The 26,391-nt window shown below is 38.8% G+C and overlaps 1 protein-coding gene across 10 annotated transcripts in view; it reads right to left on the reverse strand.

Moving 5' to 3' along the window:
* Positions 1 to 26,391, reverse strand: part of ESRRG (estrogen related receptor gamma) — a 565,965-nt gene that overhangs the window by 152,452 nt on the left and 387,122 nt on the right. For all 10 annotated transcript variants that reach the window (XM_078078363.1, XM_078078359.1, XM_078078361.1 and 7 more), the window contains one exon: positions 2,336 to 2,452. In XM_078078363.1, coding sequence (XP_077934489.1) covers positions 2,336 to 2,452 — 117 coding nt within the window. The remainder of the gene's footprint in view (positions 1 to 2,335; positions 2,453 to 26,391) is intronic.

The following is a 26,391-nucleotide window of genomic DNA, read 5'->3' on the forward strand; positions in this document are numbered from 1 at the left end:
TCGTTTTATAACCCACTTTAAAAAAATAGATTTGCTCTTTGAAAATTATTCCTCAACTCCCAACTTTTAATTAACGCTTTTTGAATGAGCTTAAGTTCAGTGTGAGTCTCTACAGTTCAACTCAGTGGCCATATAATGACCAAAAATGGACCATCAGTTACTTATCATGTTATTGTGAACTAGGTTTTTGTTTGCTACTCTGCTATAGGATTTAAGGCAATTACGAAGATAAAGTTTCAACCTCAAAAGGAGTAAGCTCAAAGGAAAATTCCTTGTCCTGTGGGTTGGGTCATTATGGTTGGGTTTTTATATGTATTTTTTCCTTTGTCAAAACTCTCCCACTGGCATTTCCATGTCAGTTTCCTCTAGCAAGAACAACCACATCCAACTTCCTCATTGCGGCACTGCTGAAGCCTAGAATGGTACCTGGCACACGGGAGAAACTTAATAAATACTTAGCAAGTGCATTCTAAATGTAAAATATATCAACTATGAAAAATCCTAATGGTGCCAAAGGCTATACAGCGAAAAGGGCAAGTACCCCCCTCCTCATTGTATTCATAGTGTCACACTGTTCCCCATCTTTATTTATCCCTCCTTCCACTTCTCCATGTATATCCCATCACGATGCACATCTCCCTTCTACCATTCTTCCTCCTTTTTCTCTCTACAGATATTTTAATATGAATTATTAAAATATAAATTTTTATAAATTTTTAAATTTAATATAAATAGATATTCTTATATAAAAATAAACTCATATATACATTGAATCATACTACTAGGGAACTTGTACTTTATTTTTTTTTTTACTTGACAATACATCTTGCATCATGTTTTCATAAGGCTTTAATCATAAAGTTATATACTCTTTGTTTATAGCTTCCTCCCCCCACCCCACCTCCCCACTCCCGCCCCAGGGGAAGAGGAGAGTCAAAGATGAGGAGAATTTGAGAGTCTTCTTTGTTCCTAGTCAAATGAGGGGTTAGTTCTTAGCGATCTAGTAAAGGGTGGAGAAATACGGCATGAATTCCACATACCCAAATATAACTGATCCACTCCTCTTCCTATGACATTGTTCACAGTAAAAATCTTGCATTAAGAACAAACCAGGAAAAATTATGAGATCTAGGAATGCCATACCTAATTGAAGCTCTGGTTTGTTCTCAGGGAATAAACACTTAGATCTATTTGGATTTAGAAGTTAAAAAGTCAGGGATGCTCCAGTAACAGCAAATACATAAACTAATAGGGCCAACCCTGTGAACAAAGTAACAGAAGCAATACATTTAAATGTAATTTACCTAATTTCTTTCAAACTTTGATTACCACATTTTCATTTTGTTACTTTATAAAATTATCATATTTATTTTAAACCCTGGCAAGTTTTCTGAAGAGAAAAAGATGGTAAAATCTAAAACTGTAAAAAAAAAAAAAACACACATTTACAAAAACACACACATAGAGATGCATTTAAAAACAAAAACAAAAACAGATCTAGGCTTTCCAAAGAAAAGAATAATTTCTCTCTAGCCACAAGCTAAAATGTTAGTTTCATTGGACATGCTGACATATACAATTATTTCAGGACCTTGGATATGGGTGGAAGAAGTCAATGAATTCTAGAATCTGACTCTCTGTTCAGTTTTGGGCTCTACCACTTGTGAGCTGTGTGAGCTCAGGCCGTAACTGAATCCATGGTCACTGTTATTATTCTGTGTTTGTTGGCGTTATCCCTAAGTGAAAGCAACAATTTTAGTATCATTATTAAAAGCTCTTTATAATAGAACATAAGTCCAAAAGATAAGATTGGAAAAAAATACAGCCTAATATTAATTTTTTTTAAAAAGTGGTAACAATATGAAATGATGGGTATGTTAATTAGCTTGACTGTGGCAATTATCTTACAATACATATGTATATCAAAACATCAAGTCATACACCTTAAATGTTCACAATTTTTATTTGTCAATTACATCTCAGTAACGATGGAGGGGAAGATCTCCCTGCAAACTTAGAAATGAGAAGAAACACAAAAAGACAAGGACTAGCCTCTTGGTGTCCTTTGTCCTTTGCCTTCTGCAACTCGTAAAGAGGAAAAGAATCAGAACGACCAAGCATACCTGGTGGGTTTAGCTGCACATCAGATGTTTCCTACCTTGTCCCTTCCTGTTGATATCAAGCAGTTAGCCAGGACATATCAGAAAACTCAGGCGTAAAGATGTATTCTGCCATCAGATTCAGAGTGCTTACTGTGACCCCATCTTTTCCCAGTTTCTCTAGCCCTTCCCCCATTCCCAACCTAAAACACAGAGCCCCCAGCAACATGCCTTACCTTCTTTCAGCATGCCCACTTTTAAACACTTCATGAAGCGGCAAGCCTGGCAGGATTTACGTCTGCGCTTTGTGATTTCACATTCATTTGTGGCAGGGCAGCTATATTCTATATTACCTAAAACACAGAGTTCAAAGAAAAACAGTTAGATTTGCAAGACCCAGGAAATGTGAGCATCCCAAAGGCAATGCCCACTCTGTTACTTCTGCCTCCCCTCTCAAAAAAAATGTCACATAAGATTCATTAGGATGTCACAAATGTCATGAAGCTGGATGCTCTGTGGCAACCACTTAAGATGCACTGAATAGGGGCGCCTGGGTGGCTCAATCAGTGAAGGGCCCAACTCTTGATTTTGGTTCAAATCATGATCTCCAAATCTTGAGATGGAGCCCCATGCTTAAGATTCTCTCTCCCTCTGCCCCTCCCCCTGCCACTTTCTCTCTCTTAAAAAAAAAAAAAAAAAAGATGCACTGAATAATTGGAAGATACATGGTAAAGTATCTCAAAAGATTAAGTTTAAAGTTAGCCTTTAAAACATTATGCTTAGTCTACCCATGCAAAATAACAATCTTCCAGAATTTTAGAACCCAAAACAAATTTCAAAGCAAATTATTTCCATAAAAGCATGAACATCAAAATCATATTCTTGTATCATCAATCCTGGATTTCTTTTGGTTACTAATGTTCCAGTATATCAGGCTTATTGTCTTTCTGACACTAAACAGCATAAACCCCACTGTGAAAAATGATCAGCAGGCTCATCTGGGGCCTTACAGTAAGCTCCTAGATGGCAGGGACCGAAATGACATGGCTCTCGTGTCCACATTTACCCGGGCCTTACAACACAGTTCTCTGCTTAGTAAATGCTTATTGAGGAGGAGGAGGAGGAGGAGGATGACGATGATGACGGTCATCATCTTGTTTGTTACATTATTTGCATAATGAATTCCAAACACTCAAGCTCCATGGACGTGTTATAAATAAAAATAAACTGCTACGAAACAATATGTTTAATGTCAGAGTTGACATTACTTATGGTCCTACTTACACATTTGAAGCAATAAATATGTAGCCAGAAGAAGATCCGAACTTTAACTCAAAATTTTTTTTCAATTAATGCCAATGATAGTGTGTGGGATGTGCTCTGGAGCTGCCTACAGCTTTGTAAAGAAGCTGCCTTTAAAATAAAGCCTCTCTCCCCTATCAGTTCTGTCACATAGTGCTTGAAGGTCTTTCCTTACTTCCTAACCCTTTCCCCTTGTGATTAAGTGCATTAGTATCTTAATGAAAATGCATTCTCTTTATTGCCCTCTTGGGAAGGGGGAGGTCATCACACCAAATGCATAAATTGTCATCAGAGACGGTCCGAGCATAATTGCAATTTTGCTGCTCTGTGTTCGCAATACTCAGGGTCCGTCCAAGTCCCCTGAAACATGCGCAGAGTCTAGTAATTAGCATAGAGTCTGCCTGGGACCACAGCATTGATGAAATATTTCAGAGTTAATCACACTTTGTAAACACTGATTTATATTGACTACCTTTCTCCAGACTGATGTCTCCTCATTAAATATCACATTAGTGGATTGCAGGATTGTACAAAGACTCAACTACTCAGCAACTGCTAATTCAACAGGAAGTAATACCTAACCACTTATAACTACTGAAAATTGGTTAAGTATGCATGACTAAAATATACATATTAAAAAAAACTGTGCATTATAACTTGAGATAAGCCTATCAAAATTATTTGGCTCAATTAGCATTCTAACTCAGGGCATTTATAATAATAAAAGCAACTACTTTTTAATGTAAGAGGTTAAATAATAAGAGTAATATTAACTACATCAACAGAGGCACACACCATCACCTTCTTCAGAGATACTACTAACACCCAGAAAATCAAGGATAAGTCAAAGGAACCAGCCTGGCTGGATCATGGCTGAGAATAAAAGGATTAGATTCTGAACTTTAGATGAACCATTTTTCACTGCTGAGTTTCTTTAACCATCACTGAAAATGTATTTTGCATCCAGGGAGTATTGCTAGTAACTTCCTAGAGGTTAATTAGTATTCTAATACCAGAACCTTCCACTCTACTTACCTCTTCCTATACTTATTTAAAAAGAAATTCAGTCTTTGCTTTCTTAGAAAGAGATGAACAATAACTAGTTAGGAAAAAAAAAAAAATGGTTTCCAAACAGCATTTCTTGCCCCTTTTTGCCAGAAAAGTCAGTATGAAGTCCTCACTTTGCTTACTTTCCAGTACTAAAGCATGACCCACGTTTTAACCCAATGCTAGAAACTTCTACCAGGGTGACCCACCATCTCCCTCCCACCCCCACAAAAACAATCATCTTTCATTTCAAACTGGATCCTCTTCCTCCAAAAATTCTATCCTCATCCTCCACGAGAACACACTTCTGACAGGAACCTCAATCAGGCATGTGTGAGCTCACACCTGGACTATGGCAGTTCTCCCCTACGTGGGCATTGTGCCTCCATTCTGTCCCCCTGAATCCATGCTGCCTGCCTCTTCCTAGGACTGCTTAATTTAAAAAGAAAATACCTTAATTGAAAAAAAAATCACTACACTTCTATGGCCTCTTGAATTAAATACAGAATATTAGATTAGCAAACAAAATCGCCACTCCAATATGACTCCCATCTACTTATCCAGCAATATTACAATTATTACCTTATATGAACTTTCTGATGCAGCCAAGTCAATTTATTCATTTTTTGCTGTGTCCTTCAGACATCCCTCTGAGAATGATCTATCTTTGCCCCTCTTTTCTTCTTAAAATTACTTCTAAGGCTCACTGTTCAACTCAAATTCCATTCAAATCTTTCATGAAAACCTCTCAGACCATCATAGCAGAAAATGACTTCTTGGTTCTCATATCTTTTCACGTACTCTCATCACATACAGACATGCTGAATTTTTTCATACCTTTTTTGCATGCATATTACCCATTAGATGGTAAGATCCTGGAGGCAAGGACCATTTCTTATGCAGTAGAAAAATCTTCTTCCAAAAGTAGTAAATAAGTAAAATAGTATGCTTCAAAAAAACTTATATTTTCTTGATACCTCAATGTCATTGTTATGAACACCAACTATGGTGCTGTGATGTAGTAATGTCCACAAGGTCAAGTGAGCTGGATGTCCCATCAGGAAGCAATATTAAGACCACTAGGAAAACCATTTCACAAATTAAAAAAAAAAGTATTAGGAAACCTAATTAATTTTTCAAAACCTTAAAAAGTAGCTTTGACAAAAATGGAAATGCATGGTAAAACAGAAAGAGATCATTGAGGGGAAAACCAAAAAAAAAAAAAAAAATATTAAGGCTTCTGGGGAGCACAATGTGAAAAGAAAAAAATGAATGTGAGAGACTTTAAAGGAAATAAAGTGCATCTTGATATGAACAGGATAAGAATAAAAGGAAAATAAAACAGGAAAATGTTTTAAAACATGAAAAAAACAGACAGATGGCACTAAAAGGGTTAATTTTTATCTTGTTATACTACTTAGTATTACTTAGAAAGCAGATGCTCTCAGAACTGGAGCCACACTGGAGAAAATATTTAGGAGTGATTCAATGATAATAGCTAAATCTATGAATGACTTGTCTAAGAATGACTGTAAGGATTTTTAAATTTCTTCAAAAAACAGAAGGAAAATTGTACAATTACCACATGAGAGCTTCAGATCACATATAAAGAAGTACTCTAGTTCCCTTTCTAACCATTACATTCTGAATTCTTCAATGACAAAGGGAAACATAAAGGCAGAGAAATTTTTAATAGTGCCTCAGAATGAACTCTTGAGGGAGAGGCTCTGTCTTATTCATTGCTAGATCCTTGGTGCTGATCCATGAACCTGCAATTTTGGATCATGTGCTGGGTTGGGATAGAAAGAGGTAGTTCCTGCTCTTGAGAAGTCCACAGTCTTACAGAGGAGATAAAACATGTAAGCGAATAACAATACAATTTAGTGTGGGGGGGCGGTGTTTCTGGAATCACGACTAGCATGCACGCACACACATATGCATTCCCACAAATGCAGAGATTATGCCTAAGAAAGTCAATGAATTCTCAATCTAGAAGTGAATGACTGAACTATGCTGTGAAAAATGGATAAATAACTATATTGGGGTAGAGGAATCTTCCCAAAGCTATTGGCAACAAAACATGTTTTGTAAAAATTTCACTGTGAATGGATGGAAATTATAGCGGTCCTGAATGTTTTCACAATTGATATATTTTCAGCTTAAGTGTATAGAAACTGTTTACGATGAATCAGGAATCCTTCAGCCAAATTTCCATAAATTAGTCTTGACATACATGAGTGATAACCTTGATTTCACTAAGTAACACTGGTTTATATCTTGAAAAACAAATCAACATTATTCTAAAGAACTTATTTGCTGGAGGAAAACCTCTAATTTCAAAGCCCTCCCATTGAGTTACTTAGTTCACCGTTGTTGGCTATGATCGCCCACCCAACAAAGCCTTTGATGTGTGTTAGAGTCTACACAGATTCTGCCCTTGAAATACCTTCCCTGGTGCTTTTTCTATGCAACAACAACAACAACAAAAAAAAAACCATTTTATCCTAAAAATGTGCTGCCCCAAGCACCTGGATAATAATGTTCCATCTATTTTGGTAATGGCTCAAAGACATTACTCCCAGTAGACCACATGATCTCTATGGAGCACTTGTTTTCCTTCAATTCACGAAAAGTGGAAACTCAACAAAAATATTTCCAATAGCAACTATGGGCACCTGAAATGTGAACACTGGACAGTCAATCAGGAGGATGCAAAAGTTATTGTTCACAAGCAAGGATTCTCATTTCAGACACGGAGTTTTCTTGGCTTACAGCTTGCTATTTCCTGGGACACATTTGTTAGAGGGCACCAGGGACTGAATTGGGCGACTACTGAGGACACAGCTGGAATTTTCCCAGTTTTGTTAAGAGCTGGGGAAGTGAGCTCTGTTGCAGAGGGAACCAAATCAACATGGAAGCTCTGGGTTTTTAAACCAGGCTGACAAGAATGATAGAGCAATTTATAATATCTCCTGGCAGCTTTTCAGAAAGTCCTGGGCTCTGATTACTTATTTCAGAGTCTTTTGTACAATTAGTTTGTAGGCAATATAATTTTCTCACTTACCGCTTAATAGAATCTTGCAGCTAGCTGGCGGATAGAATAACAGGGTGTATGTAAAACTCCAGCCTGGAGTGCCAGTGGATAATTTGTATATTCCTTTCAGTCACTTAATGGACTTTTACAGTTTGGCAGTGAAAGGGCTGAATGATGTAAATTAGCATGGCATCTCAAAATAAAAATATATGTCAAATCCTTACTCCCAACTCACATCACTCATACACAGTAATGGTGCATTTGGCTTTACGTAGTTCCTAAGAGTTGTCCTCTTTTTCACACATACAGACATCCTAATTGTAAAACCCATTTGAAAGCATTTGTATATTTCCCCCAGTTGTTTTAATTTTATTAACAGAACCAAAAGGCTTGAGATGACCCACAGGGCACTCCAAGCGCGGTTTATCCAATTGTTCTCCAATATTAAGTGATTTTAAAATAATGGGATTTGCCTCGGTACACAATTACAGAGCATTAAAAACATGCAGCCAATAATCCATAGTATTTTTGTTTTACATGATGAAAAATATTAAAAAAAGACTTTTTTAATACTGATTCATAGTAAAGGTTTTTCCATACAGCGATACAACTTCCCTTTTTCTCCTTTTTTTTTCTTTCTTGTTTTTAATGCTACTTTTTTCCTCACAGCTTTCTGCCCATTCCACCTGAAATTGAAATGGTCTCTATAACTGGATTATATAATATGGAACAATAATTGATTACATATCTCTAGCAAGAAAGTCATAGTTCTATCAGTGCACATACTTTTTAAGTTTTTTCAAAGAATCCCAAGTTAGACTTCAAAATAAGTTACCTAGGGACACTATACCTGTTCCCAAGGGATTGTTCTGACACTTTCGGAAGCTCCCTTTAGAACTGCCACTGGAGTCAATTTATAAGCTATGGGGGGGGGGCAGTCAAAATACATTTCATTCATATTCACCCAAAACATCTGACTGCCTTCTTTATCACAAGACATGAGGCCAAATGATGTCTGTCCACCATTAAATTTCAAATTTACCTTCAAATTTCAAAGATCTCCAGATCACTGATGACAGTCTGTGAGAATCTGCCTCAAGCTCTGAAAGACGATGCCCAAAAGTATTATAAGGAATGGCGGTGTCAGACTCCCAAAGGGGCAGCAAGGCACCTGTGACATGGAGACTGTGGCATACTGACAGAGGAGGAAAGGAGCGTCACAGCCAGTTAATTGTCATACCCAGCTCTTGGCAAAGCAATTTCACGTACAGGATTATGCCAAAGTCGCACGTTCTTTGCCTTTTTGCTGCCATTCTACCCTCTAAAAAATGAGGTGGAAGATAGGGTATAGAAAGTCTTTTTGGTATTTGGTTCTTTCAGGTTCTATAGGATTAAATTCTGATAATCACAAACATAGTATATAAGAGCCATAACAGTATTTTGGCACAGACTGTTGCATTTTCACACTGAAGCTCAGGCTTAGCTCCCACATGCAAATAAATGATGGCTTATCTTTAAGGATGAGAAGATCAGAAAGAAGCCTACAAGCAGGCAGGCTCATAAACTCTGAGTAGTATCTACTGACTGCAGACCAAGACCATACACTCTGGTTTCATCTTCCAGTGAACCGTATTGGGTGGGCCACTGAGCTTATAATGGGTACCAACCATCTCCCTCTATGATACATCTAACTACAAGATTGTATTGACCTGCTGAATTAAATCAAAAATAGATTAGCAGCGGGGCACCTAGGTAGCTCAGTCCATTAAGAATCTGACGGCTCAGGTCATGATCTCAGGGTCGTGAGATCGAGCCCCACACTGGGCTCCACACTGACCATGGAACCTGCTTAAGATTCTCTCTCTCCCTCCCCCTCCCCCATCAACTCATGTGCTCGCTCTCTCTCTAAAAAAAAAATTAATTAAAAAATAAAAAATAGACTAGAAGGAAAACAGTGTTGTAAAATGGCGGGGTGGGGGGGGTTATTTAGCCTTGATATTTTTTTCCAGTTTAAACAAAACATATCCTACCTTAGTTTCCCCCAAGTTTGTAAACATGGACATTCCTTTATTGCCTTATTCCACAACTATTGACTCAACACTAGGCACTGTGCATATTCATCTCAAATAAAAGGTGGAAAAAATTATTGTATGCCCATTGCATGTCCTTCCTTAACATACTACCTTGTATAGGGTTAGACACCTGGAAATGAACGAGTGAAGGCAGAAGGCAGAGGAGGAGAGGAGAAGGAGAAGAGAAATGGTAGATGAAGGTCCAAATTATAGCTCTGCCATTCATTAGCCGTGTGAACTTGAACTAGTTACTTTACCTTTACTACTCTCGGATTACTAAAATATAAAAAAGGAACAATCATATGAACTTTATAGCACTGTAAGAATTACATGAACTATAAGTGTTAAAATCATAGATCATGTTGTTCACCCTTCTGAGAACAAAAGGGAGAGACATTGTAAGATTTCATCAATTACTAAATACCTTCACTCTAAGACCTAAATCTGGAGTTTGGGAATATTACAAAATAAGTGTGAAAATGAATATGCCATTCACCCAGAGAAACTGAAGGACAATTTTGCCTTGCCAACAACTCCAGCATGCATGGCTATATTTTACACATACTAGGAGGAGAGGAAGAAAGATAACTCAAGTCATTTTTTTAAAGCACCAAATTGTCTAAGAAGTGAATTTCTGAGACATCAACCAGCAACATCTCCTTGTGAGCATTTCCTGTCACTACACTGGAGCTTATAAACTGCGTATCATTGGGTGTAATCTGATTATAATGGAAGGTAAAGGATTTGCAAAGATCTTCAATCCCACCTCAGCCTTATCCCTTCCCACAGTCTCAGGTCAATTTCTAACCCTATCCAAAGCCCACTCCCCCCTTGTCCGACATGAACCCTGAATTACTCCAAATTCCTAGAAAGCAGCATTCTTTCCTGCTGGTCCTCTTCACGTGCCTCCTTTATCGTGTCTTCAACGAAGCTTTCCAAGAGCCCACAAGACCGTGTCCTTATGGGTGTAACTAACTCATCTCACACTCGTCTTCAGGTGGGTCCTTCTCTTAGAACTCAACATACTTTGTGTCTACTGAATCAACCTCCTCCTGTTCCAACTGCATATTCCTTGCGGATAGGGACTTACACCCCTCAGAATCCCTTGTGTCCAAAAGAATGTGTGGTCAAGTCAATGGCCCACAAGAAGCCACTCATTACCTGTTGATTTGATTTTTAGTGATCCTATTTCTCGTTGCCTCATTTTAATATTTAGCCCCAAATTATTCATCAAAAAAAGCTAAGTATAGTCAATGAGACAGAATAAAACTGATAGGAATCTACCAACAACATATCACTGGGTATTAAGCAACATAAATTTAAAGGATATTAGACTTTGAGGAAAACCTAATTTCTAATTGGTTCAGCCTCCTTGTTTTATAAAGATCATAGACAGGTAAATATGTACTGATTAACCTATGATCACTGGATCTTCCTTACAAAAATATGGACTAGTTTATTGGAAAAAAAAAAAGACTAAAACTCAAATATCAGGGCACCTGGGTGGCTCAGTTGGTTAAGCGTCTGCCTTCAACTCAGTTTGTGATCTCGGGGTCCTGGGATCGAGCCCTGCATCTGGGCTCCCTCCTCAGTGGGGAGTCTGCTTCTCCCTCTCCCTCTGCCCCTCCCCCTGCTCTTGCTCTCTCTCTCTCTCTCAGATAAAAAAATAGTCTTAAAAAAAAAAAAATAAAAAAGACTAAAACTCAAATATCCTGACATCCAGTCCAACGGTCCCTAAATGTACCCATTAAAATTTGCATATCAATACCTATAGTAAACACTAAGTGTGAGGCACTACTTTATGTGTTTTACAGATACGAACCTCATTTGGCAGATGAGAGAATTAAGGCACTGAGACAAGAGGTTACATACCCAAAATCATGTAACTAACAAGTGCCTGAGCCAGAATGTGAACCCAGGCACTCTGGATCCAAAATCCATGCTCTTAACTATGATGCAATGCTGCTGGACTCCAATCTTTTAAAAGTAATTAACTAAGTGTTGTTTGGAATAGAAATAAAAAAAAATGAAATTCCTATCTTCTGAGAGTGTGCTTTGTGTAGCTGTCGTTGTTGCTATTGTTGCTGGTTGGAAAGAAAATCTTGATGCCTTGGAGCGGTAAGGTAAGGGTGGATCTTGGCATTGTCTTTTGCTGTTGTCAGACTTACGGTACAAGGGCAGCTGCAGGACAGGATAGGGTTGCTTTTGGGGAATGGAATCTCTCAACACCTCAAAAAGAAATCCCTCAACTTGTCTCTGTACCACTATGGTTTGGGGCCAGTTTAATTCCACAGAAACCAAACAGACCATGTCACCAAAGCAACAGGTATCAGGTTGTAAACAATGCATTTTAAAGATCCCAAAATAATGCTATTGTTCATGATGGGAGAAAAAAGTAATCCATACTCAGCCGGGTGTGTTCTGAAATGCATTTAGGAGGGAATAAGTGTCTAATAAAAACACACTCACTGATGAAGATGATGGAGAATACAAATATCTCTCCATCCAGGGTAACCAGAAATTCAATGTTTTTTAGCTTTGATGTGATGACATCTTCTTGGAAAAGGCAAGTAGGCCTTTTGCAGACCCTACGTGATGTGTGCAGCCACTGCATCTCAGTTTTTAAGCTTCGATGGAGTAGGGATGGTATCACAGGAGTATTTATAAAAAAGCTCAAAGAACACCACCGCCACAAGAAAGATGTTACATCTGAGCTAACCGTTGCCCCCAAATGTGCTGTGCTCAGTATTCAACATCAACATTCACATGTTTTTTCTCTACCTACATATTCTGAACAACTTTGATGAGTTTGCTTATCTCTTTTTTAACACATATGACTAAAAAACAGTTGGTGAACAAAATACTTTAGGTGAAAGAAAGAAATGCTAACAAAAATCTAATGCAGCCACTATTTTTTAATAGAAATGTACATTTTGCAGTGGCAGTTATCAAGTGGTACAAGCAGTCCATATGGCAAGCATAGCGGCATTAGGATCATATCCTACGTGACAAAGCAACTGCCTTTTTCTTAATTTTTTTAAATTTTTTAACTAATCTCTACACCCAATGTGGGGCTCAAACTCACAAGATCAAGAGTCACATGCTCTTCCAACTGAGCCACCCTGGCGCTCCAAAAGCAACTGACTCTTAAATACGAATTTGACTTCAGAGCTTTCCTTGAACCTTCAACCTGAAGGTTTCCTTCAACAAGTAAAACCAAGCACATCTTTTCCTAATATTGTCCTTAAATGCTTCTGTTCTTGAAGGCCATCAATGTGCCAAGAACTTTGTCAGAGATGAGATATTGGTATTGGAGACTTCCTTCGCTCAAGATCGAGTTGATGTATTCAACAGTATGTGTCTGCATTCTCCAAAGTTGATACAGAGTTGGGGGAAATCCTGCAGGACACAATGATGGTAACTGCTCTGTACTTAAACTGCAGGAGGCAGTATAACAATGATTATAAGATAGGAGTCAACTTGGATTCAAGTGCTGGTTCTACCATTTTCTGTAGGAGTCAGGGCAAGCGTTTCCTTCTTCAGGAATGAAATGGTAATGGGTCACACCAATGGATACTTTTATGGCGTTGCTGTGAAAATCAAATGAGATCATGTATTCAAGGTGCTGAGCAGAGTGCCTGAAACAGAAAGTGCATTGATTCTCAACAAGAATTACAACATTATAATTATACTAGGGAAGGGATTCAGGAAGCAGAAGAGCTAAAGGGGCTCTATAAGTGGCCAGGAGCTAGTGCTCAGTGCAGAAATAAGGAAATGCGAGACAGAGAATCTCTTCCCGCCTGGTGCAAGGAAGCCAAAGGGCATAGACCTGATTGATGTCCACATCACAGGCACATTATAAGAAGTACAAGCAAACAAATACTCAAAAGACCATAACCACTAATTACCCCAAGGGTCAGGGAGCTCAGACGGGACTGCTAACTGGATGCAGAGTAAAACAAGGAACACCCAGGTGAGAACCACGAAAGTTCCCAACTTGCTGTGTTGGTGCCTAAAGATTTTCCTCTCTGAAACAAAACCCGTGCACTTGACTGCCTGCTATGATAGGGACTGCAGAGAAGTGCCTGGCATTTCCTCTGGGAGGAAGAGCATAGAAGGAAACATAGTGGGGGGTAGGGGGTGTCTTCCTGTGTACTGATGGTCCAGGAGAGGTAGGGCAGGGGATGCCTCCTCCAAGGGAATACTTGCTTAGCTCTCACTCCTTCACGGAACAGCAGGGGAGGACAAGTTTTTTCCTTAAAGGCCCAGATAGTTAAATATTTCAGCTTCAAAGGTCATTCAGTCTCTACTGTGACTCCCCAGCAATCTGGTAGAAGCATAAAAGCAACCACTGACAACACAAGAAAGGGCGTGACTGGGTTCCGAACCTTCTTTAGCAAAATGATTCTGGCCCTGGGACTTGGTTTAGGGATCTCTGGTCTAAAAACATATGGACAAAAGGCTGCAATGATACAAAATACTTTACAGTCTACCCATTATTTCCTTTCTTACTTACAATCCTGTAAAGTAGCTTCCTACAAGTTAGTTGCAAATATTACAAAAGAAATCTTAGTAAATTGGTAATATCCCAGAAGAACAAATGGAGGGCTTTCACTTTAAATATCTATAAAATTTGAAATTGTTCTCCATATAAAACATAATCTGAAGACTCTGGGGGACAGTGAGGGCGTTCCAGAAGCAAGGAGGTACCTTGGGAGTAGTGAAGATGCTTTAGAGGCAAAAGGAAAAGGAAAGGTGCAATCAAGGACAAAGTCTTGGGCTAGATTCATTCCTTTGAAGATTCCTGTACTTGTCTCTGATCTTCTTCAAATGAAAACTGTGTTAATAGTTTGCACTGAAAAATGGATATCAGAAAGTAGACTTGGCTCTGCTTTCAGATTCACTGTAAAGATACATTCAGATTTCAAGCTCTAAATTCTAAATTAATCAAAAATTCCTGTGTACTAAATCCTCCTCTTTCCTTTTTGTATTATTACTCAGCTGTACCTTTTTTTAATTAATTAACTAATTAATTAATTTGGGGGGGCAGAGGGAGAGGGAGAGAATCCCAAGCAGGCTCCATACCCAGCAGGGTGCCGACATGGGGCTCGATCTCACAACTCACAACCATGACCTGAGCTGAAATCAAGAGTCAGATGCTTACCCAACTGAGCCACCCAGGCCCCCCTCAGCTATGCCTTTATTAAAAAGTATAGTAGAATATGGTTGTCTCTTTTTGTTCAAACCAAAATAAAACAAGATTTAACAATGAATCATGGAACACTACATCAAAAACTAATGATGTAATATTCGGTGATTAACATAACATAATAATAAAAAAATAAAATAAAATAAAACAAGATTTAATCCCAAAGAATATAGCTTTTTCTTTAAAAATACAGATCCATTCATATAATCCTGCCCCCCCTCTTCTGACTACTACTCATCATAAAAAAGAAAGAGTTGCCCTCTGTTGCAGTCACAAAGTTTATGCAAGTGGTTAATCACCGTCACATCAAAATGAGAAGAAATAAGCCTCTTTCCTTCTAAAATCAAGAATTAAAGAGTCAGGGAGGTGTTATCACTGGTGGTTGTGGAGGTACATTTTGGGGATCAATCTAAAACTAACAACTAAAAATCCAGCAGTGAAATGAGTGTCAGAAGATAAAAATCCAGGGAACTGAGATAGATATGATGGTACTGAAGAACTGAACTCTCACACTTCATATATAGGGGGGTTCTAAAAATGAATTATAAAAAGAAAAAATAGATCTTTTTAAGGCTTACTTCTGTCTCCTTTTTTAAAAAGCCTTCAATATTATCTAATCATAACTTTGGGAATATTCTTAATTCCCCATTTTTATTTTATTTTATCAACTTAATGGAAAATTTTGCCCATGGGCTAAAATCTCTCAAGAAAAATTCAGTCTAGAATTATTCAATGCTTTAAAAGCTTTAAAAAATATGCAAGTCAGGGTATTGAGAGGTAAAGAGCACAGGCTCTGGGTTCAGGTTGCCTGAGACCCAATTGGGTTTGGCCCATTACTTCTCTGTGCCTCAAGTTCCACATATATATAAATAAGATACTGTAAGAATACTATAATAGTAGCATCTACTTCCTTGGGATAATGGAAGAATTAAATAGGACAATCAATGTAAATCACTTAGAACAATGTATGGCACAGTGCAAAAAACTGATACAGTCATTATTATTATGACAAACTAATGAATTCCTCATCTATTATTATTGGTAAAGGCATGGTATGCAACCCAAGAGGCTGAAAATAACTATTTACATTGTCCACTTATGTAATTATTTATGGACAGCCTAACGAGGTAAAAGTTTAGAACTTCAAATTCAGGGAGTTATTTGATACCCCTCAAAAATGTTTAAACATTCACCTTCACATTCATTAGGATGGCCACTCTCAAAAAAAGAAAAAAAGAAGGAAATAACAAGTGCCCAAAAGGACACAGAGAAATTGAAACCATTGTGCACTGTCACTGGGAAAGTAAAATGATGCCGCCATTACGGAAAGCCAGTCAGTATGAAGGTTCCTCAAAAAATTAAAAGCAGAATTACCATATGATCCAGCAATTCCACTTCTGGGCATATATCCAAGAAATTGAAAACAGGATCTCAAAGAGCTATTTCTACACCCATGTTCACTACAGCATTATTCACAATAGCTGAGAGGCGGTAACAACCTACTGTCTTTTGATGGATGAACGGATAAAGCAAGTGTGGTATAGACTTATAATGGGATATGATTCAGCTTTAAAAAAGAAGGAAATCCTGTCATATATTACAACATGGATAAACTGGACAATTTGCTAACTGAAATAAGCCAATCACAAAAAGACAAACACTACATGATTCGAATATGGGAGGTCAAAGTGGGTCAAACTCATCAAAAGTACAAAAATGGTTCCCAGAGGCTGAGGGAGAGGGAAATGGGGAGTTATTTGGCGTAGAGTTTCAGTTTCGCAAGATAAAAAAGTTTTAAAGATCTGGTGCATAATAATGTGCATATAGTTAACACTAATATACTATACACTTAAAAATAGTTAAGATGGAAATTTTTATGTTCTGTGTTTATGTCATGTGCATTTTTTGGTATGTGTATTTTATGTTATGTGATTTTTACCACTAAAAGAAAATAAATATTAAAAGAAATAAATATTTAAACATCATTTCTTTTAAATGTAAACATTTAAACTTTTAGTGTCAACTATAATACTTTGCCAGCATCTTTTACCTAATTTTGCTTTTACGTGAAACTTTTTTAAAAATTGTCTAAGTGAGGGACACCTGGGTGGCTCAGTCGGTTAAGCATCTGCCTTCGGCTCGGGTCATGATCCCAGGGTCCTGGGATCAAGTCCTGCATCGGGCTCCCTGCTCAGTAGGGAGTCTACTTCTCTCTCTGCCTGCTGCTCCCCCTGCTTTTGCTCTCTCTCTCTCTCTCTCTGACAAATAAATGAATAAAATCTTTAAAAAAAAAAAAAGTCTAAGTGAGCTCCAATGACTAGGCCTTCACATTGTTGAATCCCATTATCAACAACTTCAAAAGAAAGTAAATTAATGCAATGTGTGTACTTTATCACATCTAAGATAGTATCTAAGTTTATCAAGTAATATATCAGATAAACGAACCACTGCCCTTTAACAGTAAATAAAAAAAGTTCTGACCCAGGCCATGAAACCCCACCCTGACGTTCCTCACAACCAGCCTCACAGCCTCTAAAACTTGAATTTTAAAACAAGTTACTGATGTTTCCTTTCCTGGGGGCCCAAAAAATCATATTGAGACATATGCTCCTACAACAAATTACCAAAGTGACCCACATTCACATCAGTAGGAACCTGAAAGGGGCGCCTGGGTGGCTCAGTTGGTTAAGCATCCGACTCTTGATCTCAGGTCAGGTCTTGATCTCAGGGTCATGAGTTCAAGCCCCATATTGGGCTCCAACCTGGGCATGGAGCCTACTTAAAAAACAACAACAACAACAAAACACAACAGGAACCTGAAATAACAGAACTCTCATCACTCATTTTTTGTCTTCTTTCCTACCTTTAGGGTGAACGTTGTCATTTACTGTACCTGAATTTAGCCATAACCAATTCTGTGTTTACTGGAAGGATCTTATCATGTAATTACTTTAACGTAGGCATAAAAACACGCATTTTGAAAACGACAAAGCAGAGGGTATCATTCCTACTATAGCTACTAAGGCTATTCTAACAAGGTAATTTATCAGTTGTTTCTCTGAACAGCCTTATTTGTCAGGGCTTGGTTCTGGGTCAAAGGTGAACAAGAATGAAAGAATGAAAGCTATCAGAATGGAAAAAGAAGCCCTGATACCTTTGCCGGGCAGTTTATCTAGCAACCAAAAAACAGCCTCCAGGCCTTCGTTAAATAGTCATCAGATAACACTAGGGTGACCAGGGTGGCAGGTTCTCAGAAGAAAATCCACCGGTCTGCAAGCCGAGTATCACAGCCACATCCCACTTCCTGAGAAGTCCATCACAAATGTAAAAATCTACCTTGCTAAAAGACAGGAAAGCAAATGGCATTTTTTAAGGATTAATTGGAACTGATCCTTGAAGTCCCTCAGACTTGAGCATGTAAACTACATCAAGCCCTTCTCAACCATTACTTGCCAAGAAGAGGGTTAGTGTGGAGTGCTGGGAGGCGTTTCAGATTTGACAAGTGGTAGGCTGGGGCAGGCTAAGAAAAGAAAATTACTCACCAACAGAATCCTTAGAAGAAATGGCAATGCACATGCTTCCTTCCCATAAGAGGGTGACTGAATCAGGAACAGGCTTGGGTGGCACAGGTGGGTCACCATATGAGATGGTGCCCCACTGGAGCCAGACAGAGTCCCCGGCCTCTTGCCACAATCAGCACCCTTCCTCCCATGCTGCTTCTTCTGAGGACATTAGCTCAGGTGAACCATGAGAAACTGACTGTATTTTCTGAGTGCAGAGGGTTTTATTCAAGTAAGGAGGTTTACAAAAATAAAGGAGAGCATAGCCTCTTAAGTATGCATATGTACAGATAATCCAGAATTACATGCTTATTTTTTCTGATTCTATAATGTAGGCCATATCAGAGTAGAATCAAAGGAGAATATATTAATGCTACAGATAGATCAGAACTTTAGTTAAAGTATAAAGATAGAGCTAAGTTTTAAAGATTACTAAAAAACAGGACACCTGGGTAGCTCAGTTGGTTAAGCAGCTGCCTTGGGCTGAGGTCATGATCTCAGGGTCCTGGAATTGAGTCCTGCATCGGGCTCCTTGCTCAGCGGGGAGTCTGCTTCTCCCTCTGCCTGCCATTCCCCCTGCTTGTGCGCTCTCTTTCTCTCTCTCGCTGACAAATAAATAAATAAAATCTTTAAAAAAAATAATAAAGATTACTAAAAAGTTTGTCCTTCTATTAATTGTAACTATTGTACTTTCAAAAATTAGTGATACTATTACTACAAATGTCCTTTTTTAAATGAATAAAAATAGGGGTGCCTGGGTGGTTCAGTCGGTTAAGCATCTAACTTGATTTCGGCTCAGGTCATGATCTCAGGGTTGTGAGATAGAGCCCCCTGGGCTGAGGTGCTGGGCATGGAGCCTGCTTGAGATTCTCTCTCTCCCTCTCCCTCTGTCCCTACCCCCTCCCTCTCTAAATAAATAAATAAATAAATAAATAAAAATAAATATAATGTAATCTGGCGGAGGAACATATAATGCATACTATCACCTCTTCCCAATCACTGTGAAATAACACAGACAGTAGGAAAGTGTCACTCATTTTGCAAACTGCTAGGAAAGCAAATTTTGTCTGCCTAATTCGACAAATTAATAAATCTCAGTAATTTGAGATTATATAAATTATATAAACTATAGTTGGACATTTTACCACGGCATAAAAAGTTTCACTGAAAATTCATCTCCTCCCTGAATGCCATTGGCAAAAACCCCTTACAGAGAACAGGTTCTTAGCCACTGTCACCCAAGTGGTAAACTTTCCTTATGAGTCAACAGTTACAGTAATATGTCGATTTTAAATGACTTTATACAGTAACATAATGAAGAGTTTAAAAAAACATGTAAATGACGCCAGAGAGTGTCGTGTCACAAACTTGAGTTCCTAATATCTTTTTCAGACAAAGATATCATGAGGGTGGTTAAATACTCTATTTTCTTTGATCAAAGATCAACCATGCAATTTAATCTCTGAAAATAATCAGCCTTTATTTTATACGACCCAAGATCCAACTTTTTGTCAGTCACCCTAAATGTTACTTTATTTTAATTTACATTGATTCTGCTTTCCAATTACCTAGCTAATACACATGAATATGACATAGTGAACAGTGACAAGAGACTAGAAAAATCTGATCCCTGAAAAAGTAAAAACATTCTGAAAACTGAGATAACACACTTACGAGGTCATCGTGATAAAGAACTTGCTTCCAGTTTAAACAAATGATACGCATGCAAAGTTGCCTAAAGTCCTCCCGATGAAAATCTTGGTAGTCAAGACTGCCTACCAGGAAGATACATTGGGGTGTTGGGGTCTGCTAGCAGTCAAATCGAGCCCGAGACATGCTTTTGTATGGCCCCAAGCTCAGAGTGGTTTTTATATTCTTAAACAGCTTAAAAAATAAAACAAAGCCAACTAGAGTATATGACACAGAAGGCATGTGACCCCCTGATACTAAGATATTTACTCTCTGGCTCTACAAAGACCTCAGGAGTGGTGACAATTTAGGTCCATTCCTAAAAGTCAGAACAAACCAGGGAAGACATCACTACTCATTTATCCCAAGAAGTGGGTTCATTAAGTCAAAACTGAAAGAGATGAATCTGTAAACTATGCTGTTTCCTAAAACATCCAATCACATACTACATACTCTCTACCACCAAAGAGAGTATGTAATACTAAATTTTACTATTAAAATAAACACTGATGTTAACAATTAAAATAGCAGGAGTATAGCATATCTGTCATTTATAATTTGGCAACATTCATGTATTTCTAAAAATCAGACAAAACTGCCATCAAATGCAAGAAAAAGTGGAAAAGTCAATTACACTTTAACAAAGCAAGCTCTGAGTTAGAGCAAATGAACTGTATACAATATTTCTTTTGTAAATATTAGTATCAATATTTAATTTAATCCTGCATCCAAACTGACCACCCCTGAGATTCTTCAAGTCAATTTAAACATTTCCATAGTATTTTGAGTTTTAATCCTAGAACATATTAGAGTTTTAAAGCAGCCATTTATAAACTAGGATAATTATTTTCTCTAAATACTATTTAAGTTAAATAGATAATATTTTATTATTTTCTTTTGTAAGGTTCATAGGATGTTCAGACACTCAATTTGTTTCTTTTTCCTCCAGTGTTGCAAATATTCTGTTCTAAGACCAAAATAGCACATAATGGCAAAGAAAACGTGACACCCAGGAACGATCCTCCAGGACTAGGCCGCCTGCTTCAGCAAAAAGTCAGCAGTGTGGAAAAGAAGTCAGCACATCAGATCCACAGGCCATGCCCACAGCATTACCAGATGGCTAGCAGGCAAATGCCTAATCTTTAACGCACCTTGTTTCAGGTGATAGTTAGGCTCTTATCTGTGTCACCTTCAGACTCAGACAAAAAGAGCCCCCACCCGAAGGCCCTGGGCTTTAGAAGTCATTTACAATGCAAGGGCTCCTTTGACAGACTAAGGGGACAAGACCTGCTGGAGCCAACCCCCTTGTACTCCATGATCCCCAATACCTGGGACCCTCAAATTCTGTGGCCAAATCACCATAAGCCCCATTCCAAGGCCTGCATGGGCCTCTCCCTTGGGTCCATCCTCTGGAAGGTGCCCTGGACCGGACTGGACTGCTGGTGTGCCCATTATGAGGCCCATGCATGGTCAAAGGGCAGCTGTTTGGAAGGGTCAATGGACTGTGGACATGTGAGCAGGATGTCCACACTATGCACAGAACATGATGGGAGGTAGAGGGGAAGAGAGAAATGGGGTAGGTTGTGGCTAAGGACTGATCTTCCTTCTACTACCTCTTGCTAACACAAAATTCATGAGTCTAAGAACTCAAAATGCAGAGCTGGCCTCCTAGGCCATTATGAAGGTATGTTTGTCCAATAAAAGAATAGAACATATGTTCCTTAGCAGTTTGTTATCTTGATTTATAAACTTCTAAGTATTATAATACATTATGTGGCTGACCATGGTACTCCTCTCTCAGGTCCCACAAATGTCCAGAGTGAACTTAGTCCTCATAATGGTCACTCCTACATCTCACGCTGCAAGGATGTCCTGCTACTTTACTCCTGAATCCCACATGCAAAGCTTAACTGGGAATCTGATATTTCAGGCAAGTTCTAGAATTCAGGCTCCTGTTCTGATTTACCCAGTTTCCCATGCATGGCCACAGGAAAAAAAAAAAAAAAAAAAAAAGCTAATTGATCACCAAAAAACTATATAAAATTAATTGAATTTCCAGTCGGCCCACCTAAATGCCACCTAAAAGGGCACTATTATGAAGAATGGCTGCAGGGAGAAAGGGTTAATTATCACAGCATAAGGTGGACAACTGTGATCTGAGGAAGACTACACATCCTAGTTTAGCATCAAGGACACCCCTGTGCTGGGATATCTGAACCACCCAGTGTTTGAGTATCCTGGTCATATTGCCAGTAGCAGTCGAAGTTAATAATTTATTGAGCACTTAGTATGGGCCAGGTACTCTGATGGACATTCCCACTTGAGAAACAGAGGCACAGTGATATTATCTCTCAGCTCTAAGGGGCTGAGACTTAGGCATGGTTTTATATGAACCCAAAACCTATGCTATAATGGATATCTTAAAAAAAAAAAAAAAAGCCAAACCCTATTTTTTTATTTTTTATTTTTTTAAGATTTTATTTATTTGGGGCGTCTGGGTGACTCAGTCATTAAGCGTCTGCCTTCGGCTCAGGTCATGATCCCAGGGTCCTGGGATCGAGCCCCGCATCGGGCTCCCTGCTCCGCGGGGAAAATTTATTTATTTATTTGACAGAGAGAGACACAGCGAGAGAGGGAACACAAGCAGGGGGAGTGGGAGAGGGAGAAGCAGGCTTCCCCGCGGAGCAGGGAGCCCGATGCGGGGCTCGATCCCAGGACCCTGGGATCATGACCTGAGCCGAAGGCAGACGCTTAATGACTGAGTCACCCAGGCGCCCCAAAACCCTATTTTTTAAATATATAATTTCCTCTTCATAAAAGTGGGGGCAAAATAAAATGCCTATCTCTCGCACAGAAATGAGCAGCTGAAATGGCTATGTCAGCCATACGAATATATATATAAATATTTATTTTCCATACTCTAATGGAGAAAGAGAGGGAGCTACTATTTTGTATGTTAAATGATGAACTATGTATTGACATTTTGAGGGGAGCATATAAAGATATTTTCCTGCTCTTGCTTCCTTCACTAGAGTCCGGGGAAAACTCTTAACGAGAAGGTACACACACAAAAAATTTCCCACTCATTTATGAATTGGGACTAACACTGGAATAAGAAAGAAATCAGAATACTGACATCACACACAGAGTAAAAAACCTAGAAAGTGGCAATGAAGTCACTGGTGCCCTTCTAACCCTGTCAGATGATAGGACTGTCAAAGTCTTCTAAAAAGTTTTTTGGTCAGCAGAAAACAAAACAAAACAAAAACACCCTGAATTTTCCCTAAGTGCTGACCTAATTCAATAGTTTTCCAATGATAACTTGGAAACAGTCAATAAATAAAATATGCCTTTCTGGTTGGCCTTCACTGAAATTTATGATTAATTGCCTTTCACAATTGGAATACCAAATTCATCTATGAAAAGAACAATTCTCATTATTTTTTTTTAGAGAGAGAGAGCACACAGGGCAGGGAGGGGCAGAAGGAGAAGGGGAGAGAGAGAGAGAGAGAGAGAGAGAGAGAGAGAGAGAGAAAGAGAGAGAGAGAATCTCAAGAAGACTCCCTGCTGGGCATGGAGCCCGATGGGCTCAATCTCATGACCCTGAGACCACAACCTGAGCCGAAACCAAGAGTCGGACGCTCAATCGACTAAGCCATCCAGGCACCCCTCATTACCCTTCTTAAGATGTGCTCTGGATCTATGTTCTTTTGGCTCTAAATTTAAGAAGTATTTTGCCCAACTTTTATAATTGATATTCATTATATATTGCATAATCAATCTTAAAAATAAATTATTATAACAGGAAATAAAGAGTCTAAAGAGGCAATATTCCCCATGAATATGCCTTTGGATGCACAGGTCACTCAGTCATCAACAAGAGCACCAGCAGGTGCTGGTGAGGCAGAAGCCACACTTACATAATGTCTGGATCCTAAGGGTTGTGAACCGGAGAAAGACTTGTTCTTAAGGGGAATTGCATTATCTCTTCTCATTCCCCGAAGAGCTGTAGGGGAGGGAAGGGAGCGACTACTATCTGTCAAGGAGAGTTTGGCTGCACTGCTGCCTCAAGGCACGAGAACAGATTCCAGGTCCCTTCGGCATCAGAATAAGAATCTGTGATGATACAAGAGATTTCGGGCCACTTTCAGTATCTTTGGAGTTCAATCGCTATCACACTTCACTGCAGAAAGGAGGGGCTGTTGCAGTCTTCCTTACAATTACCACCCTAATTATTACATTATACTTTCACAATTTAATCCCTTTATTTGCCTCACTGCCTTTTTGGGGCTAAGTGAGCACCACGGTGTGATGCCTGCTGATGTAGCTAGCGGGGTAGCCTTACTGAGTGCTGCCCAGCTGCCAGCTACAAACACAGCCAGGTGGGCAGGTCCAGAGTGCTAATCTGGACAGTGACATCTCTGTCTCCTGCTCAAAATCCTTGAAAGTTGCTCTCTCCAATATGGAGTAAAACTGAGCACTATACATCAATGCCAAGAATCACCCTGTGCTTTGCTCTGTTAAGCTTTTGGTAGCATTTCAGCATCCTAAGGAATAATCAGGCATAGAATTCCAATTGCTCTATTCCAGTTATTGCTCAGTAAATAACTATTGCATAGCTATTAATATCTAAGCTATATGATTTAAAAAAAAAAAAAAAAACTGCCAGGAAACTGTTTCATAGTTGTTCTATCTTTGGAAACATACTAAGGACCAAGGAGTTTAACCACTGCCCCCACACCCCCCGCCACCATCCTAAAAATTTGGTATTCCCTCAAGACAGGAGATGTATGTAGAGGAATTCACCTCAATGCACAAATGTTTGAGAACAAAGCTTTAATAAAATGTTGGTAAGATGCAGCTCCAGACAGCACCCTCATGTCTGGCTCACAGTAGGTTCTCAATAAATATTTGTTGAGTAAAGGGGAGTGGTTTTCATAGTGAGAATCTCTTGCTTATATCAGCATACACAGCATTTGTTAGTTTATCCCAAAATATTAGCTTTCTTCGTGTAGTTAATGCCAGAGCTGTATAAACTGAATAAACAAAATTGTATTACTAACAGTTTGAATTTTAGCTACTCTTTAACAAAAGTATTCTAATACCTTTGGACAACGGCTAGTAAGAACCCAAAAATTTGAAAGGTGTTTTCATTCTCAAGTTTTACAATGTTAGTAAACAGGCTGAAGATATTTCTCAAATGCCCAAGAATGTAAGGAAGCTCCGCAGATTGACCACCATTGTTTTTACTCACTCACTCTACCTATGATTTCACATTTCATTTTACCCTTAAACACTCCATGAGGTAGGTATTAATGCCTTCAACTTACAGCTGAGAAAAAAGAAACAAAAGATCCAGTGGATGAAGGATTTTTCTAAGAAAATGCTAATAAAATATGGCAATGGTGAGCCATAAAATATGAAGATAGAGCCATTAAAATATTTAGGTAATTCATATGTACTCCATACTAACTTGGCTTGTGTTCGTCATTTAAAATTCTTAAAGGCTATGAAAAAGTTAGGCTTAAATATCCACTCAATTTTGTAAGAGTAATGATGTCTTGAAAACCGGTGCCCCTTAAGTAAGCTCCTTAAGTGTGCCTTCATCAGCCACAAATCAAGGAAGCAATGTCACAGACAACGCAAAAGCAAACGGGAGACGGTACAATACATTCCACTAAGAACAGTAAGTGAAATCTTCAGTGCAGCTAATGGAGAAGACGTGCCCTCCCAGCTGCTCTTAAAAAAAAAAAAAAAAGTGGGAGATTACTCTATGTACACATAAAGGGTTTCATAATCACCTTTTGTTAAAACATTTAGAAGGATCAGAATTTAACAAACATAATCTCATGTGCACTTTAAAAATCAGTATATAACAAAGTTACTAAACTGATTTCAGTTACATCCAAGAAGGGACCATTAGAGGACAATGGTCAGTCATGAGGGGTAAATCAGCAGCAACACGGGATATATAGCAGTGGTTCTCAAATCTGGGTGAACATCAGAATCACCTGGGGGGGCACACACAGATTGCCGGGCTCACCCCCAGAGATTCCTATTGCGGTAATCTGGGATGGAGCCTGGGAATTTGCATTTTTAATAAATTCCCAGGTGATACTGATACCGCTGGTTCAGTGGCGCATACTTTGAGAAACACTTTATTCACAGAACACAGCACCGTAGAAGGCAGTGATTTTTAACCTTGGCTTTACAGAAGCATTAAGTAGGAAGCTTTCAAAACTCCACTCCCACCCTGCCCTGGCCACACCCAAAGCCAATTAACTAGGAATTTGGGGGTAGGAGCCCTGGTATCAATATTTTTTCAGTCTCCAGGTGATGAGCTGGCAAGGATGAGAACCACTGATACGTGGGAAAACAC

This window comes from Halichoerus grypus, chromosome 7, assembly GCF_964656455.1.
Source record: "Halichoerus grypus chromosome 7, mHalGry1.hap1.1, whole genome shotgun sequence".
In the NCBI taxonomy this organism is placed as follows: domain Eukaryota; kingdom Metazoa; phylum Chordata; class Mammalia; order Carnivora; family Phocidae; genus Halichoerus; species Halichoerus grypus.